Genomic DNA, 19,568 nt, shown 5'->3' on the forward strand with positions numbered 1-19,568 from the left:
CATAAATGGGAACATCCACCTTTATTTTCATCTCCACATGTGTGTTTACCTGGAAAAAAAACAGATACAGAAAAATCTAAAAAAATTTTACATAATGTTTTCCTACTAAATCTTATGTTTTGGAAACACAAGTGCAATTGTGTCTGCATAATACATCTTTTTAGTTAATAGATATCCCAATATCATTTCTGAGTCTTTCAATTTGTGAAATGATTGCTTCACATGCATGCTATGATGGGAGTTAGTAATTCTTCATAATAAATCTCTACCCCAATTTTCCAATAGAAAGTTCTGTTAAGGAGATTGATATGAAATGGCATTTCTGGCCTGTATTTCTTATGATTATCCCTAATTCCAAGTCATATTGTTGTGTTTACAAAGTTTAACCTATCCAGAACAGCCACATTAACTGAGATAATATTTGACGTGCACATGAGGTGGCACAGGGAAGTGTCAACCTTATAAGAGGTAAAAGTTACTCACTGATAGTTTGTAAAGAAGGCATTATGGCCACCAAACTGTATAACTTTTGTCCAGTAGATAACATAGCTACCTCTTCCCATGATGGTACTTGTGTTTGTACATAGGTTGACTGAATGGAAGATGACCGAGAGATACCAAATATTGCTGTATTACCAATTACTACTAAACCATATACTGAATCACCATTACTAACTTTAGAAATATCCCTTTCTATTATAACATTGTTATTATCTAAATCAGTTGATAAAATCTCTTCCTTTCTCTCATCTACCCAGTATAACCTCCTGTAATAAATAATATAACAAAATAACCTTCTGTTATAGAAAATATAACAATATTACCTTCTGTTATAGACAATATAACAATATTACCTTCTGTTATAGACAATATAACAATATTACCTACTATAATAGAAAATATAACAATATAATCTTGTTTAAATGAAAAAAATATAATAAAAAAACGTTCTGTTATAGAAAATATAACAAAATAACCTTCTGTAAGAGAAAACATGACAAAATAACCTTCTTCAATGGAATGCTGTAGTTTCAACAGCGTTAAAAATTGTTACGTTTATGCTTTCAAATCCAGAAAGATTTTCTTACCTGGTAGCATAGCTTATTGCTAGTTGATTGGTCCATTGTAAACCATCAGGTACTAAAACTCGTCTTTCAGTACCATCTAGTGCTGATCTTTCTATTTTTCTTGTACCTTGATCAGCCCAAAATACATATCTGAAAGTATACAAGAGAATTTTTAAATAACTACCCCAGTTGCCAGACTGCGGACCACAGCTCCCTTCATCTTAATAATGTCAAACTTTGTCCTCATACCTTGACAGAAATAGCCACCTTTCTTGTTTCAAGAAATGCAGTGATTTGATTGGATGGTACAGAGCTCAGAGCTCTTTTAGTTGAGGGCCCTGATTGGCTATATATGCTAGCATACAATCCAATAAAATCCCTGTGTTTACAAACTTCTGTGATACAGGAAAGTTGGCTATTGTAGTCAAGGTATCATCACACTTCGTAATAGCTTGACATTTTGAAGATGAGCCATCTTTTGACATTAATGATATTGACAAATAAGTTTTTAAACTTGAGAATTTCTGCCATGTAAGAGAAATTTCTGACAATAAATATTTAAATCCAATGCTTTATCACCCACTGTTTTGATGAGGGAAAATATTAAATTTGAGAATCTAAGCTGTACTCCATTTTCGATGTTTTTTGGTTTGTTTAAGAAGCAGAGTTTTGATCATTTTCATAGTCAAGAAAGGAATGAAGATTTAAGTCCTACTTTGCACCATGCATGGTGCCATGACGTAAATTTTGCCGGGACAGCCGCGGGTTAGAGTTAGCTCCTTTCGATATCCATTTGTTAACGGATCTTTAACACAGCCTGTAGCATATAGGGGACTCAGTTTTTTTCCGATCCACACAACTAGATGCTTTTTCCATGACAGCCCCTCTTACCTAAAACATTGACAAGGGGAAAAATCCAAAGGCACTATCTCGACCTATACTGGAATTGAACCCTGGACATTCAAGTCAGTGAGCAAGCGTCTAACTCACTGAGCCACCACGGCTCCCTTTCATAATCAAGAAAGTTGGTTATTATTTACACTGTCTACTAGAACAAAAGATTATTGTCTAAGAAACAATAGAAAGGTATAAGAATGTAAATATGATACAGTGAGAGGTATAAATATTGTGTAAGGTTTATGATAAGCTGATAATGTCAACAATAACTGATGTATAATATGTATTGTCTACCATAATTACTGATAATCACTATTGTTTTTTATCTTCACAACAACCCGGTTTCAATAGTATTGTCTTCATATTAATAGTCTTATATTTTCTCTTAGAATTCTCTTGGGTGGTTAAGCAGATTAGATGCTTTCTCTCTAGTGTGGCTTAGCGGGTTAAATGCTTGCTCTCTAGGGTGGCTTAGAGGGTTAGATGCTCGTTCTCTATGGTAGCTTGAGGGTTGGATGCTTGAATTCTAACCTAGATGTTTGGGATTGGGTCTCAAAATCAGACAAGATGATATCTTCAAATTTTTCAATTCTGTCTCCAACAGTCAGGGACGCAGGTCTTAGGGACTGACATGGAAAAAGAATCCAGTCATTCAGATGGAACAATAAACCATGGTCCTGTGTGCAACTGGCTGTTAATCAACGCTTTATGGTTGAAAATAGAAAGATTATATTAATGCCTCTGTTCTTGCCAAATTTCCCCCATTACAAACTACATGGAGTTGCCTATTACTATTCAGCTAAAGATTGAGCTATTTCATTTTTCCAATGTTTCCTATATTCTAGACTATTAACTAAACCTACAACTCAACATTCCTGAATATTATAGAATTATTATTCTGTTAAAATGAATTATGACATCATAATATTCTATATAATCAATTGAACTTGCAGACAATGTGGAACCATTGGTATTCATAGCAGTCAATATTCATCTGACTTATTTTATTAGTAGGCTCTACAATCATAGTAGAAAAGTATCATACAAAATAACTTTGAAATTTCACAGGTCTTCAGTAATCGGTATCATCATGACCAAAGTATCCAGCCTTGTCCATTCCATTTTTCATTGTTTTGACCAAAATCATATGCTAGGTGGTCATTAGAAGACTAGAAACGGTTAGAAAACACACATTCTTCAGTTCTTTCAATAATATATCCTGTCTGTTTTTGAACTCATACGAGAGATCCAGGTTTGGATACAAAATCCAAGTCTATTGAGCAAATTTGAAGAGATTGAAGATGTTTATATTATACTGAAGAAAAAAACAGTACTAATTGACTAATACTAATGACATTGAAGTTCATTTTCAAAACTAACAAACGGTATTAGTAAATAGGAGAAGCTGAAGACAAGGTAAAAAGTATAAGAATGTGATGTTATCTTGAAGATCTGAAAGTTTTTGTAGAGTACCAGATAAAAGTTTGAATGACTGAAAGATAGAAGAAAACAGCTGTACATAGTCTACCATTAGAAGAAAACTGACTTAAACCAATATACTGAAAATCCACCTGAAAATATGGTATATAACCAGGTACACTACTACTTTCCAGATTAATATTCTGAAGAATTGCAATATGACCACCTTAATATTAAAGACAAGCTTTCAATGTTACCTTGTATTTATTGAAGCATTTTTGTGGGATACTTGTAGCATTATTTATTTATCTTACAATTTAAATTTCTTACTAAGGTTTTTATATATGCTTTTTAATCTAGGTTACAGTCAAACCTAGTTTTAAGCCATAAGGCTAGCTCAGGTTGCAATGCTTTTTGGCTTTGTAACCTACATTTTTATTGCATTGGTTTTCAATGCCATTTATTCTGTAGTCTAGGTTTCAAAACCCTAGTTTTTTTGTAGACTAAGGCTGCTTAGTTACTTTCTTTCAGATTTAGTTTTTGAAGCTGTTAAACTTGGTTTCAACCCCTCTCTTGCTTATAATGGAGCAATAGTGCAAAAAACTTTTGATAGAGCTTGACTGATAATATTCAACTGTTAATATACAGTTTTTGAGTTGATATCCTAGCTGATATTGATAGCTTCATTTTAAATTTGACAGAAAGTGAAATGTTCTGACAACCAGTGTATATATAAAACTGATGATAAATAAACACTGAATTGACATTGAACGATTTATTTATTTTCAAGCATTGACATCAAACACAGGTGAAAACATCAAACATTTTATATATTTATAAACAGGTTGCACATGAGTAGAGAATGAAAACTATTTCTTTAATATCTATTATAATTATAATATTATTATTTTATCTTTAATTAAGATTTCTTCTTATTAACTGTGTTTCTACTTAGCTAAAAAAAAAAATTGCTTAAAAGATGGGTTCCCTTATTTTCATTTATGAAAATGAAAATGCTATTACTTATGTGAATAGAAAGAAGAGGTGTTCTAATGACTTGGAAAAATACCAGTTTGTATCACATGTCTGTAATTAATTCATAATTAGCTAAATTAAAAGAGAATTACCAACAGAATTCCAATGAATGACCAATCAAGAAAGGTCAAAAGTCGTATTTTGTTTATCCAGACTGTACATACATGGACATTTATGATTGGTTAAAACTCTTAATTATATGCAAAAAAATCATAATGATATGACTAGGGAATAAATGATAATTAATTAGAAACACTAATTAATCAACTAGTTTGCTTAATTTGATACTAGAAAATAAGGAAACCCATCTTTAAGCTAATTAAAACTTGAATTTAAACCACATTTTTGAAAGTCATTTCTATGGTACATGTATCAAAGAACATGTATTAAACTGAGTTCAGCACATGGTCAATATGCCACTATAAATGAATATTGTCCATATGATATCAGTAACAGACATGTGATATTTGAACTGTAAACCATTTAATGTAATTTAAACAATGCTACATATGTACCAGTTTTTTTTATACAAATATTGCTGACATTTTAAACCCTTTTAATAAACCTCATCTGTTAACCATAGTTGATAATCTGTACATGTGGATACCAAGTGCAGAGCTAGCTATTAAGTTTCAGAAAGTATAAGAAAGGCACACAATTATACCCCACTGTTCATCAAGTTTGCACGTTTCACTCAAAATACCTAAGTGCAATTTTTTGAGAACTAAAAGCCAGATATTCAAATTTAACCGTTACTTCTGTATTGGCTGTCCACAAAACTAATCGATTAACAGAACAGTTTCAAAATGTACTTGATATTTCTGCAGTCAACTTTGGGGAATAAATATAGAATCACATTGCAACTAATTTGCTCAAATCTTCCCCTGCTGTTGTGTACAACCGTGCACTATTGTCACATTTTTTCAGTCCAAAACAAAAAATAAAGCTGGTCTTTTCATAAGATGAAAATGAAGATCAGACAAAATACACGATTCCTCTTGTAAGAATTAATGACAGATAAAGAAATGTAAAAATGTCAAACTCAGAAATCATGTAAGAATGACAAGCAGCTGATTATTACTGAAGATTTACTGTAAGAAGGTAAAAAAAGGTAATGACAGCTAATATACAATATTAGAAGATTCAGGAGAATATCAAGAGACTTGGTATAAAGAAAGATAAAAGACTATTAAAACCATTGTTAAGTCTTCTTCTCTCTTTACTTTTTTCTTCCTTTGTCGCAGATGATATTTTTATAAGATATATTTTTTTACAACGATCCACTTGAATAGAAAATTCAATTCAAAACAGTGTTTTTGTATAATATTTTGCAATATTTTATGTCAGTTGCAATTAAAAAGTACTTAGGAATGACATTTTGCAATTTTTTTAAATGAATTGCAATCAAAAAGTACTTAGACTCCAAGAAAGGCATCACATTTTGCAATTTTTGAAATGAATTGAATGAAATGAATGCATCACGCCCAAAACATATTTTGTCCACACCTTCTCCATCCAAAGAGTAGAATTATATAATACAACCCTATCAATAACCTATTATTTCAACAGATTACAATCTACCTCTCTCTCAACCCTGATATAATATCACATCACAAGCAGATTGCCAAATACAATATCATATCACAAACAGATTGAGTTTAAGGCAGATGTAGTATCTGTTCCCAATGGAATTTTTTCTATGACTATCTATAACTGTCTTGTATTAAATCTGAATCATTCCCAATCTTCAAAATAACAAAGGAATATATTAACACATAACTTGTACCATATTTTGTCAAAATAGGTGAATTATTGACCATCTTGAGGAAGCAGTATACAATGACAATATCCAATAGCCCCTTTTACACCAATCTGCTATAAAGCATTTCATTCTTGCTGATAAAATGCTTCCTTTTACATACATTACAGTGGTCTAAAAACAGTTCTTGAATTGAAATTTTAATGAAAACCATTTTTAGCACCATAAAAATGTCTATGTCTTTTTAGAATAGCTCAGTCAATGATTAGGTGTTGTTTGTTAAAATCAGCTCCTAGCTACCAAAAATTCTGGAACAGTACTTTCGCAACTTAGCCTGGTGTTGGCTTTCAATTTATTCCACAAATTTGACATGTTATGTTAACTTTAAGAACTAAATTCTTATTAATTGAAATTTGAATTTTCCACTTAATTCATAATTAATTTATGGCATATTACAGGTAATCTGTTTTCACTCAATTCAAGATCAACAATTTAATAAAAGCCTTAGTCTAAGATTACAACATATTGAACTTAAGTCTATCTGAAAATATAAAAACCCCAAGTACTAATGATAGAACCGAATTCCAAAATATCAGTTTGGCGATATAAAGGTAGCAGGTAATATTTTCATATAACACTTTTTTTTTTTGGTAAAATTATAGAAACATCTGGATGCAACTCAATATATATCATAGTGATAACAACATGAAACATTTGAAGTAACATGTTTAATAATGACAATCTTGTTCAAACTTTGTCTTCTGATTACAACATTTAAGATAATAGCAGAAATGGACATGTTATGTCAAAATCTTTTCATCAGTAAAGCTAAATTGAGGTTAATTTTTCAATATCAGAATTTATGATATGAGCACAGAAATATTGCTGGAAAGAAGCAAGGAATTTTACTGTTTATTGTAATTTGACTTCTGATAAAAAAAAATCATCTGGCCTGAGCTACTGTTTGCAAATAAGTTAAACTTTTTAATGTAGCAATACAGGCTTATGAGCTAAGTTAGCAAACTCGTTGAACAGATGAAAAATTTCTATCATATTTTGAGGTATTTTTGTCACCTCCTACAAGTACATCTGTTTTATTGTAAGAGAATCAAGCTCAACATCAGCCAATATTTCAGTTCCTAGACCAATTAGAACAATAGTATTTAAATGGATGGTTATTATATTGATAATGTTATCATTATATTGTTTCTAACACCAATTATCTTAATGATAATTACCGTTAACAACAGAGACACTACAGGTTATTTGATAAAAACAACAGATTTACTCTTTCTTTCTCTGTTGATTTGTACATGTTATCAAAGTCTACCAGTCAATGTCTTCTGTTGACACTAATTCATGAGATGCCGAGAATTGACATATGGTGATGCAAAAGGTGTCAGATCTTTGCCAAAAAATCTTGAAATATTTTACTTCTAATTTCTCACTAATCAAATTGGTAGGTGTGTCTAGGTAGACTGGACATCTTCTTCTTGTACACATATATCATTCTGCAACAGGGTTTAAGTGCTAAACAACCCTTTAAGGACAGTGGCGGCACCAGCCTCAGAAGACTGGGAGGCAAATAGGGGCAGACTGACTTAATGGGGGACAACTGTTGACGTTGAGATTCACAATGCAAAAGGTTTGTGGTAGAGCTTAGGTGCAAGTCTCCCTTGAATTGTCTAGTCTAAGATGGGTCTCTCCTAAAGAAATTTTGCACCTCATCTGGCACCACCACTTTTTGGGGGTTGCAACACTGATAGTATTGGTTTATTGGAGGCAGAGCAAAAGGGGGGGGCAGAGGGGGCAGGGACCCTCCCTCACAGGGTTTTAAACAAGTTTTTCGGGCAATAATCTTATAACTAGGTTAGAAATTCAGGAAATCTCAGATATTTTGCCCCCTTCAGACGGAAAACTAGCTCCGCCACTGAAGATATACATTTCCATGTCAGGTCAGTAACAATTTGACTGAAGGTTACTGCTTCTGTAGTCAGCAACAATATCACATTTCTTGAGAAATGTAAACTATACTTGAACAGTGTGACTAAACATCTTTCAACAAAATGTATTTAAATCTTTCAGCAAAGTCAACATTATCAGTTTTTAGTGGAGAAGTGTGGAGTCGTTAACACTTTTATTACCATCAATTGACAACCATTAGCCAGTTTAAACTGACAAAATTCTTCTTTTTTTTAATAAAAGAAGAATTAATGTATATTTCATGAACATTATCTCAACTTTTGAGGTCTATTTAAGGTAACACTTAGCTAAATTGTATATCTTCACACAAAATAAAATAGTTTTAGTTCCAAATGTATTCTTGATCTTCTCAATCTTTATGCAGAAATTGTTTTAAAAAAAGCACTCCCAAAACCCTAGTGCACTTCAGTCTTAGTCTTATCTCACATTGGTTCCAGAATGACCTACCAGTACCAACAATGTGAAGTAGAAATTCCTGGACACCAAAAGTGTTTTTTTTCTTGGTGTACTATGGTAAACTGTTCTGCATTCAGTTATCGCCAAAAGCATCAATATCTTTAAATTACAAATATTATCTGTCCATCCGAGAATGAAACAGTTGAAAATTAATATTGTTGACCATTAAGCAATTTGATTCGAGACAACCAAGGCAATTGGTATTAGTGAGAACGGATCATTTATACTATTATTATAGAACTGTTCTCACAACGTTCGTTATTTAGTTGTGTCAATGGTTATTCCTGGTCCTGATCTAGACCAAAAAAAGGAACATTTTGTAGCATCCTAATGTAAACACTCAAAAGGAATTTCGCAGCACAAAACATTTTTGAAGTAGGAATTGAAAATTGAAGAATCAAACACAAACTAGCAGTTGGGGTTGTAATTTAAAATGGCATATCTGTATAATCTACAGGATCTATTTTGAACAAATTATCCTGCTTGCTAACAACTGTGAAAAGTTATTTACAGAAAGTTACTGGTATAAATAAATGAATAAAAAAACAACACACTTGATGGTACACCTACACTGATGTTCTACTTCACTTTCATTTGAACTTTAAATATTTTAATTATTTAACATTCAAGCTAGACAAATTACAAACATAAGACTTGTGGGTTGTCGGTGGAAATTGTTTATTTTTTTTAAAGCATTCAAGTAAAACAATAACAGTTATACCTATCAGTGGCAGTCTCAGCATCTCTAGATTGTTAGAACAAATAGGGGGAAAACTTACTCAATGGGGGCACATATGTCTGAATTCACAATGCAGCTCTGTTGAGCTTCTAGCCTCTCATGGAGTGTCGAAAAGGGTTCTCTCAAGAAATTTTTTTGAAAAATTGAATTGATTTGATGCATTCTGACACATATTTAAGAGCAAAAGCATATAAAAATCATATTTTTCAAGTTTATTAAAAATAAAGCAAACCATATTTCTATGGGGACAAATTTGTTGCAAATTTCAATCTGGCCACAATTCCAAACTATCTGTGCTGATGATATTTTTTATCTGCAACTTTTGTCAACAGAATAAGATGAGATATGGACAATCATGTTCCCAAAATTAACATAATTTATGAACAAAAGGGATGAACAAAAGGGATAAATAACAAAATTATGATTTCTAACTTTCTAACCAATGGAATAAAAAATGCTATTAAAGTTTAAAAAAAGACTAAAATTTTGTTAAATTCGAGACTCGTACTTGCTCTAGCCAATTCATAATGTTTTCAACCCTTCCAATAAAAATACAGAATTCATTGAAGAAATAAAACCTGTCAATTGGCCATTATATAAATCTGTATTTATGCAGGAGGTAATTTCCCTACTCAAATTTTATTTTATGATGTTGGTGAAATTTTTTATATTTATCCTCATCATTACCAGTAATAATAAAAGTTATATAAAGGTTATATAATAATATAAACAGTAGTTTAATAATCAATTCAATGACACCTAATATATTTTGATAAAAAAATACATTTGCAAATCTAATTAATCTACAGTTTTAACATATGTCAGAGAGTAAAAGTAGTTTTCAAAATTGAGGTTAATTTCGTACTTTTGAAGTTTAGGCATATGACACATGACAGAAAACTCACTGAACAGGAGAAGGAGGTCAGAAATTTAACTATTGTCAGTTCCAGAGTTATGCATTTCATTTCTATAAAATAAAAGTAGAAATATATTATATATAATAAACCTACACTGTTTTCTGAATTAAATTTTGGCAATCATTTTCACTAGTGAGAGTCTTGGATTGTCTATGGGTTGATGAAAATATCATCCATTGGAAAGGTTATTATTTGTAAATATGATTTTACAAAGCGGAATTTTCAGTCTGAAAAGAAGTGTCATTTTCACGTGAATTTTCTGGAAGAGAAGTGTGTCTATTTCAATTGTTAAATCAGTGAGCCTTATATTTCTATAGACCCAGAAGACATTCTAAGACAACTGGCATACAACTGAAAATGTTATTTTGAATATCCATGAAATGAGAAAAAATTCAATTCAAAGCTCAATGAAGTAAGAAATACGCTATGAACTGGTTCAAATTTAATGAGATCTCTCCAACTTTAAGTTTAATTGTTTTCATACCAGTGGAATAATCTGTTATTAAATACTTGGTATATAAATAGATCTCAAACAATAACATCTTCTGTTTTAGGCTAAATGTCATAACGTCTTAACTCCTGCTGATAGTACCATTACAGATGTCATAGGATGTCTAAAATATAGACATGGAGTGGGATGTGTTAATCTCTCATTAATAGTCAATACCAATAGACGTAAATATTTATGACTAACCCTGATTAGGAAGGGCAGGAAGATGACTTATTGAAGATTACCATATATCTGTATTCTGATTGAGATTAGAAACCATGACCACCATTTTTTGATGTAACAAGAAAATACATTGCCAGATCCTTGGCTATGCATGTAAGCTCCAGCTATGCAAAGCCACACCTATTGGATCATTGTACAATGAAATGGAGTGGAAACATTTTTTTTTAGGAAACAATATTTTGAAGCATTTGTGTTTCATATTACATATACAACATACTAGCAATACAAAAAACATCTTCACAATGGCCAAGGTATTACAAACTTTGTATTATACCTTGAATACCAATAGCCACTGTTCTTTGCAGTATTCCCTGGCGTACAATCAAATCAAATCACTCCCTATAAACTTCAGTGATACAAGAACAGTGTCTAAGATAGTCAAGGTATAAAACAAAGTTCTTAATACCTCAACCATTATGAAGATGTTCTCTGTATTGCTAGTATGTTGTCTATGTAACTCAAGGCTTGATTAAATCTGCTTCACATTTGAATTTTATCAGCTAGAAAACCATGTCATAATTTCATTTAGTCAAATGAATGTTTTTGTACCAAACAACACCATTCGATCATATGCTATGAATCCAATCAAAAACCAACAGGATTGTGTGAATAATCTCAAATTAAGAAGATGACACATCTATTTATATAATCAATGGTGGTCCAATAATCTTCAATGTTTAATGGTGATTATCAAACCAACAGATTCGATCATTCCATTACATTCAATCGAAGATCAGAAAGCGACAAAAATCAGGCCTTATCAAATTAATAACAAGTGCACACTTTCCAATTAATTAAACTTCAATATCTGCATGTTATCTAGTCACCATGGTAACACATGTGCATTGATAGAGAGAGTCAATGAAGCATTGGCTAGTTGAACAGGTTATAAAATCAACAACTGTTCTGGGCCTGCCTGAAATTAATCCCACAGGAAATGATTATACTATTTTCATGTTGCTATCAAATGGTAGAATAATAATTCTCATCGCCATGGAAATAAAATGAGCTTGAAATGGAACTAAAATTTATTCTGTTTTCTAATGTTCTGTGTAATCTTATTTGATTATCTTTCATAATGGTGGTCTCTTAAGGTGCACAGCTAGAATATTTGAATTTTGGTTATGTTTTCATTATGCTGTGTACTTGAGTTGCACGAGTCAGACATATGTTTCAATTTAATATTTATCATAACAAATAACATATAAATCATCTTTATAAGATATCTCATGTATATCAAATATTTCATGTGTATCAAATATGCCTTTATGAAATGATTTCATGTGTATCAAACATACCTAATTTGATATGTATCACAACATTAAATGCATACTTTCATAAAGATATCATATCTAAATAAAACCTTTGAAGTGTATCAAATACACATCAAAGGTCAGGCCTGAATTGATCTGGTTGTATCTCATGTATTTTACCATTGTGGTAGTGGAGGGTGTCGAGCAAGAAGCTTACTCTTTTCGAAACACCTGATAGTACTTCTCTTTGGAGTCCACTACCACACAACTTTTAATCTCGATTTTGCCATACTTTGGATGCGATTTTGATTAACGCAATTGTCTTGCTTGTACGGACTTTTTAATACAAATTTAATTTCAAATGCACCATAAATATGACTTATATTAAAGATTTCGTAATGAATAAGGATTTCAATATCACTTGTGTCATATAGATTATCATTTTGAGCTTCATTTCGTATGTATCAAGAGTCATAAATGTATCATAAAGAATCAGACTTTTATGCTATATGTATCATGTGAACCTATTTCATATGTATCACACAGAATTATTCTTTCATTAGATATGTCTCATTAAGAAGATTATGAACTACACTGAAACAGTGCCAAATGACATTTTTTCAAGACATGGAATGAGATGGTGAAAGCAGTTAAATGACCATTACAGGACATAAAAACAAACTAGCAGCTATTATCCACCATGCTGATTAGTCTAATGGACTATTTGCTACATGACAAATTAGGTACAATATACTGCTTTTTGATGTATATACAGATAATGTAGCTTGTAATGGTTATCAGGAAATATTCCAGGTATTATTCCTTGTTTTGAGATATACACAATTTGAATGAATCAGAACGAATCTATGAGGCTATATCGTGGAATAAGGTGTTTGAGGTGATTTTTTAAAACATGCTATTTCACTGTAAAGAAGAATCTGAACCATGTTTTGCTTTTGTATCATCCAATCATTAAGGTTAATTTTAGTTATGTATTGTAGGACTTTATCAGAAGTATGAATTTCTGTGGTTTTCATTATGTGTTATCGACCACTAAGGTAAATACTGAATAGTAGGGATTTTGGATTGCAAGTGAAGAAACTTACTTGAAAATAGGATCAACCACTATTCCTCTCGGTTTTTCTAGTCCACTACTGACCAATAATCTTCTTCCTGAACCATCATAATTAGCTATTTCTACTGTCCTTTTACCAGAATCTGTCCAATAAACATGGTTTGATATCCAGTCTACAGATAATCCATAACACTCTATTACTCCTGAAAATATATAAATTAACATTACAATTTTACAGATTATTTTCAAAATTGTAATAATAATGCTTTTTGAAATAAATGTTTTCTGTAATAATTATGCTATCTGTGGTAATTATACTTTTATGTTTTCTGTAATAATTATGCTATCTGTGGTAATTATACTTTTTATGTTTTCTGTAATAATTATGCTATCTGTGGTAATCATACTTTTATGTTTTCTGTAATAATTATGCTATCTGTGGTGATTATACTTTTATGCTGTCTGTTATAATTATGCTATCTGTGGTAATTATACTTTTATGTTTTCTGTTATAAATATGCTATCTGTGGTAATTATACTTTTTATGTTTTCTGTAATAATTATGCTATCTGTGGTAATTATACTTTTATGTTTTCTGTTATAAATATGCTATCTGTGGTAATTATACTTTTTATGTTTTCTGTAATAATTATGCTATCTGTGGTAATTATACTTTTTATGTTTTCTGTAATAATTATGCTATCTGTGGTAATTATACTTTTATGCTGTCCGTTATAATTATGCTATCTGTGGTAATTATACTTTTATGCTGTCTGTTATAATTATGCTATCTGTGGTAATTATACTTTTATGTTTTCTGTTATAAATATGCTATCTGTGGTAATTATACTTTTTATGTTTTCTGTAATAATTATGCTATCTGTGGTAATTATACTTTTATGTTTTCTGTTATAAATATGCTATCTGTGGTAATTATACTTTTTATGTTTTCTGTAATAATTATGCTATCTGTGGTAATTATACTTTTTATGTTTTCTGTAATAATTATGCTATCTGTGGTAATTATACTTTTATGCTGTCCGTTATAATTATGCTATCTGTGGTAATTATACTTTTATGCTGTCTGTTATAATTATGCTATCTGTGGTAATTATACTTTTATGCTGTCTGTTATAATTATGCTATCTGTGGTAATTATAATTTTATGCTGTCTGTTATAATTATGTGGTCTGTAATTTATCTTGATTTGATCTCATTTTCAGATTATGATTTTGTTATCAAGTATTTGTGAATGTATATTGAAATCTTATGTTTCATAATTCAAAATGAAAATAGATAACAACTTAGTTGAAACACAGATCATTTTCTCTCATGTCATGTCATTTGTAAAATTTCCATGTTGTTTAGAGTCTCCCATTGGTCTTCCATTAAAACTGTATTTAAAGTAAAGAAAACACATGTGTACAAAGCTCGATTCCCGCAATTAATTAACAATTTCATCTGAAATGGAATCTCTATTTCTTAAAATGCTGCAAAAAGTTCTAATCTTAAGAAATGGCTCAAAGGTTTGAAAATACTAAATTTCTAGTAAAATGGCTACTTTTGTCACATCAAAGTACTAAGTTTTTACCAAGAAGCTGACTAATCTGACAATTTGATTAGGTTCGGCACATATTAGGTGATTACCCTGCGCTATAGTGACTCATGTACATCTCTACTGGTCTATAACTAATCACTAACCAGAACATAGCCACGGTTTACTGTCAAAACATGATTACATTGTCTAGGGAATAGAATTATCAGAATTTTTTTTTGTACTGATACAGACTTGTTACATCAATAAGACCATCATATCATATTCAGCGAGTTGATATTACTTTGTTCAAGATGTCTGATGTCCTGATATTGAAAGGTGGACTTTTTTGCAAACAATCTGTCCTGATGAGAGTTTTAAAGCACATTTGGCAACAATATAAGATAAGCTCTTGTCAGTCGAATATTCCTTCTTATGCTGCTGACATAGTTTCGAAAAACAATCCTCACCAGGACTTACTTTTTTTGGAAGAAATGAGGGCCAACAATCCACAATTAGACTATGATCATTCTAAACAAACAAATTATGATGCATTATTAAAATTACAAAATCAATGCATTCAAAAAAATATCTATCATGCGTTGATGTCTTGTTCCAAACCAGATGATTGCGGGTGCTTTCCATGTCAGTCCTTCTGAAGCCTGTCAAAATATTCTATGTTAGAGCTATACTTATGAACACAAAACAAGTGTTTCATTAACAAAAATCACCTCATCATCATTAAAAATAATCAAAATCTGAATCTCATCATTAGCTTAACATGTTAATGTTTTCATCAAATTAAACAGTGATTTGTGGCATGATTGACCTGATTTTTATTCAAAACATTGACAATCATAGCCATTTGACTTCTTAATAATACCAACTTGATCTCTCATGTTTCCTCAACAGTTTTTCTAAATGATCACTGCAATTAATCTAAATGCATGATTCATCATATACTGGCAGGACTAGCAGGAACTACAGGAACCAGGCTGACTATTGATCAAAATGAATCTGAATGTTTTTATGAAATATTAGAAATGGTTATAATAACAGGAATTCCATCAATATTAATAATAGACTATCAGGAACATTACATCTCTCCTGACTGATGTTTATACAATTATTCCATGTATATAGCCTGATATTTCTATAAGTCTGGCCACTGCCATAATTCCATTGCCTCAATTGCCAGTATAGCAATGAAAATTGGACATGATCATTGAATGATAGCCTTACAGACTATCCCCTTGGATTGATCTTCAGATACTCTTATTATCCTATAATATATCTTTCAGACTACTAGTTTTCATAAACTGTTTTTCTATAAAATACAGTTGTCTGGTAATTTGAATTAGAATAAATGTAGAAATATTCTAAAGAATTTATTAAAATTTTGTCTAATGACATTTTGAGGCAAATGAAATGAAGTTTAATGCTCCACATCAGACTTCTAGATTTCATAAACTGTTTTACAATATTTACATTGTTCTAGATTGAAATTGTTTTACAATATTTACATTGTTCTAGATTTCATAAACTGTTTTACAATATTTACATTTTTTCTAAATTTCATAAACTGTTTTACAATATTTACATATTTCTAGATTTCATAAACTGTTTTACAATATTTACATTGTTCTATATTCATAAACTGTTTTACAATATTTACATTGTTCTATATTCATAAACTGTTTTACAATATTTACATTGTTCTATATTCATAAACTGTTTTACAATATTTACATTGTTCTAGATTTCATAAACTGTTTTACAATATTTACATTGTTCTAGATTTCATAAACTGTTTTACAATATTTACATTGTTCTATATTCATAAACTGTTTTACAATATTTACATTGTTCTATATTCATAAACTGTTTTACAATATTTACATTGTGCTATATTCATAAACTGTTTTACAATATCTACATTGTTCTATATTCATAAATTGTTTTACAATATTAACATTGTTCTAGATTTCATAAACTGTTTTACAATATTTACATTGTTCTAGATTTCATAAACTGTTTTACAATATTTACATTGTTCTATATTCTTAAACTGTTTTCGGTTTTTCAATTTTACATTGTTCTATATTCATAAACTGTTTTACAATATTTACATTGTTCTATATTCATAAACTGTTTTTCAATATTTACATTGTTCTATATTCATAAACTGTTTTACAATATTTACATTGTTCTATATTCATAAACTGTTTTACAATATTTACATTGTTCTATATTCATAAACTGTTTTCTGTTTTACAATATTTATTTTGGTGGAGTCCACTGCTACACAACTTTTACTCTTGATTTTGCCATACTTTGGACAAGATTTTGATTAACAGAATTTTCTAGCTTGTACATTTTTTTTAATAGTGACCAAATCCAAGGGGATTGGCTAAGGATCAGCTGGTGGACAGGATCCTTGATAATCTTGTTGATATAGGATGTTTTTTTCTCATTAGAACAAAAGGACACCTAAAAGCAAGAACAAGTTTTACATTTGAAGGGACATCACACTAGAGCTGAGCTCAGCTCTGGATTTCTTCACCAGTTCTTCAACTTACAGGACTATGATAATCATCTTACTATTCTAGACATAAAGACTTCCATCTCAACAGATTATCATAGTGATTTCTAAAAAAAGAGCATTGACATTTTCAGACAAAATCGATCCCAGTTTTTCTACAAAAAAATGTCATTTTACAGTCTGTTTGTTACTGGCAGTGAAATATTTATTTTTATAATAAAACACATTATAGTATCTTTTTATTGCTCTTAAAAATGTTCAATGTCTTTTACTGCGGAATATAAATTGCAGCAGAAATTGAGTTTCTCTTACAACCAGGTCTGATTTAAAGTACCTGTTTACATGAAAGGTTTGTTTCCTATAGTGTAAATCAAAACTGTACAACTCTTCTTAAAGAAGTAGGAAGTACTAGTCCTTGTTGTCAACTAGACCAAATTCTGAAAGAAAATGAGAAGGTCAGTTTCAAGGTATGGAAGTAACCTGTTCTCAAAGTGTTTGCTGCTTACCAATCTATCAAAGTTGTTTTAAGAACAGTTTTGACACCATCTCCTTGAGGTTGACAAGAAAACATACAGATATTGGACTTTTTATATTGTTTTTTCCACTGTGAACTACTTTCCACTTTCCACATGACATTTGCTAAATATAATAATGAAAGCTGGACAGCCCAAGTATTTGTCAGACATGACTGATAAAGATATTAAAATCAACATCACTGAACAAACGTAATAAAAAAAATCTTCAAGTTTATGAGTCATCAAAGAGTCTATTAAGTCTTTAATATGACACTGTAAGGTATTGAATTCAACTGTATTAAGACTGTCATCTAATATGTGACAAAGTGACAATGCTATTGATTATAATTCAGGACATCAAACTGATGACAGTACAGATCCCTAGGGTATCTTTCTACGCTTTGTCTTTGTGCATCTAATGCATATAATCAATAGAAAACAATGCATAATAACAATACCATAATGTATTTAAATAAGGTCAATGGAGATAGGGGATTATAATCTTTATGGCTTTTCAACATGAAATATTAACATAAAAAATATAAAAAGTTACAATTATGTGATATATCATTTATTTCATTTCTAAAAAACCTATAAAATAGAAAATGTTTTACAAGTGAAAATCCATTTATTCCAACCCATTTTTTTAGGCCAATTTTTTTTGATTGATAGACCAACGAATGGCATAATGTGTGTTCTTTATCATGATATATTATATGTTGTCAAAAACACAAAAGTCACAATACATTTTAGAAATCATTCTGCCTTTTTGCTATACGGGATATATTCATCAGAATTTTGGCATCTGTAACACTTTTCAAAATTAACATCTGACATCCCTTACACTTACAATTCAACAAAAACAGGCCATTAGTTTAGTTATAACTATTAATTTGTTGAAAATATCACAAATCCGCAATAACTCGAACAGCTCATTTAAAATGAAAGGTTTCAAGTGGAATGCATACATGTCTGGTAAATGCAACTGAATCAACATTCCTGATAGACATTAAGTCTAGATGTTTTAATGATAAGGTAATGTTATCAACAACATGCAAACAATTAATTATAAATGATAAATGATGTATTCTAATGAACTATTGCAATCAACGGAAATGTTACTATCTTATCAGGCTATAGTTTTAATTCATCAAGCAGTAAAGGTCAATTCAATGACTTTGTTTGCTTACCAGTGAATATAACTGGATGAGAGAGGCAAGCCACAAAATTTTTTTATCACCAGAAAATCAAAAAGAATTTGATTTAAGCATAAATTTCAGAAAAGTTTAAAAAGTGTTCAATGATATACCAATTGAGATCTGTGACAGGTGTTGCTAGCAAGGTGTGACAAGCTGAATCTTCCATAGGACCTAATGTCACTTCGTATCACTTTAAGTTCATATTCATTTGGCCTAGCAATGTGCCCATTTGGAAATTTGTTGAAGCTAATTTCAACCAAGCAAGTGGTATCCACTTTAAGTGGTTCACATTTGATATTTGGTATGGATCAAGTAAAAATGGTACATGGAAACCATAAAATGTAAATACAGATAAAACTGGCAGTAAAAGTTAGACAGAATTGATTTTTTTCTTCCTACATCTTGGCAAATAAATCAATAAATAAAGGAATAGATCAAATTACAT

At 30.6% G+C, this 19,568-nt stretch overlaps 1 protein-coding gene across 1 annotated transcript in view; it reads right to left on the bottom strand.

Moving 5' to 3' along the window:
* LOTGIDRAFT_138195 (hypothetical protein) overlaps window positions 1-13,558 on the bottom strand; it is a gene marked incomplete at both ends in the record, with an annotated part of 18,474 nt that extends 4,916 nt beyond the window's left edge. The window contains 3 exons of the mRNA XM_009048465.1: window positions 755-767; window positions 1,089-1,217; window positions 13,365-13,558. Coding sequence (XP_009046713.1) covers window positions 755-767; window positions 1,089-1,217; window positions 13,365-13,558 — 336 coding nt within the window. The remainder of the gene's footprint in view (window positions 1-754; window positions 768-1,088; window positions 1,218-13,364) is intronic.
* Between the last annotated feature and the right edge of the window lie 6,010 nt (window positions 13,559-19,568).

This window comes from Lottia gigantea (assembly GCF_000327385.1).
Source record: "Lottia gigantea unplaced genomic scaffold LOTGIsca_122, whole genome shotgun sequence".
In the NCBI taxonomy this organism is placed as follows: Eukaryota; Metazoa; Mollusca; class Gastropoda; family Lottiidae; genus Lottia; species Lottia gigantea.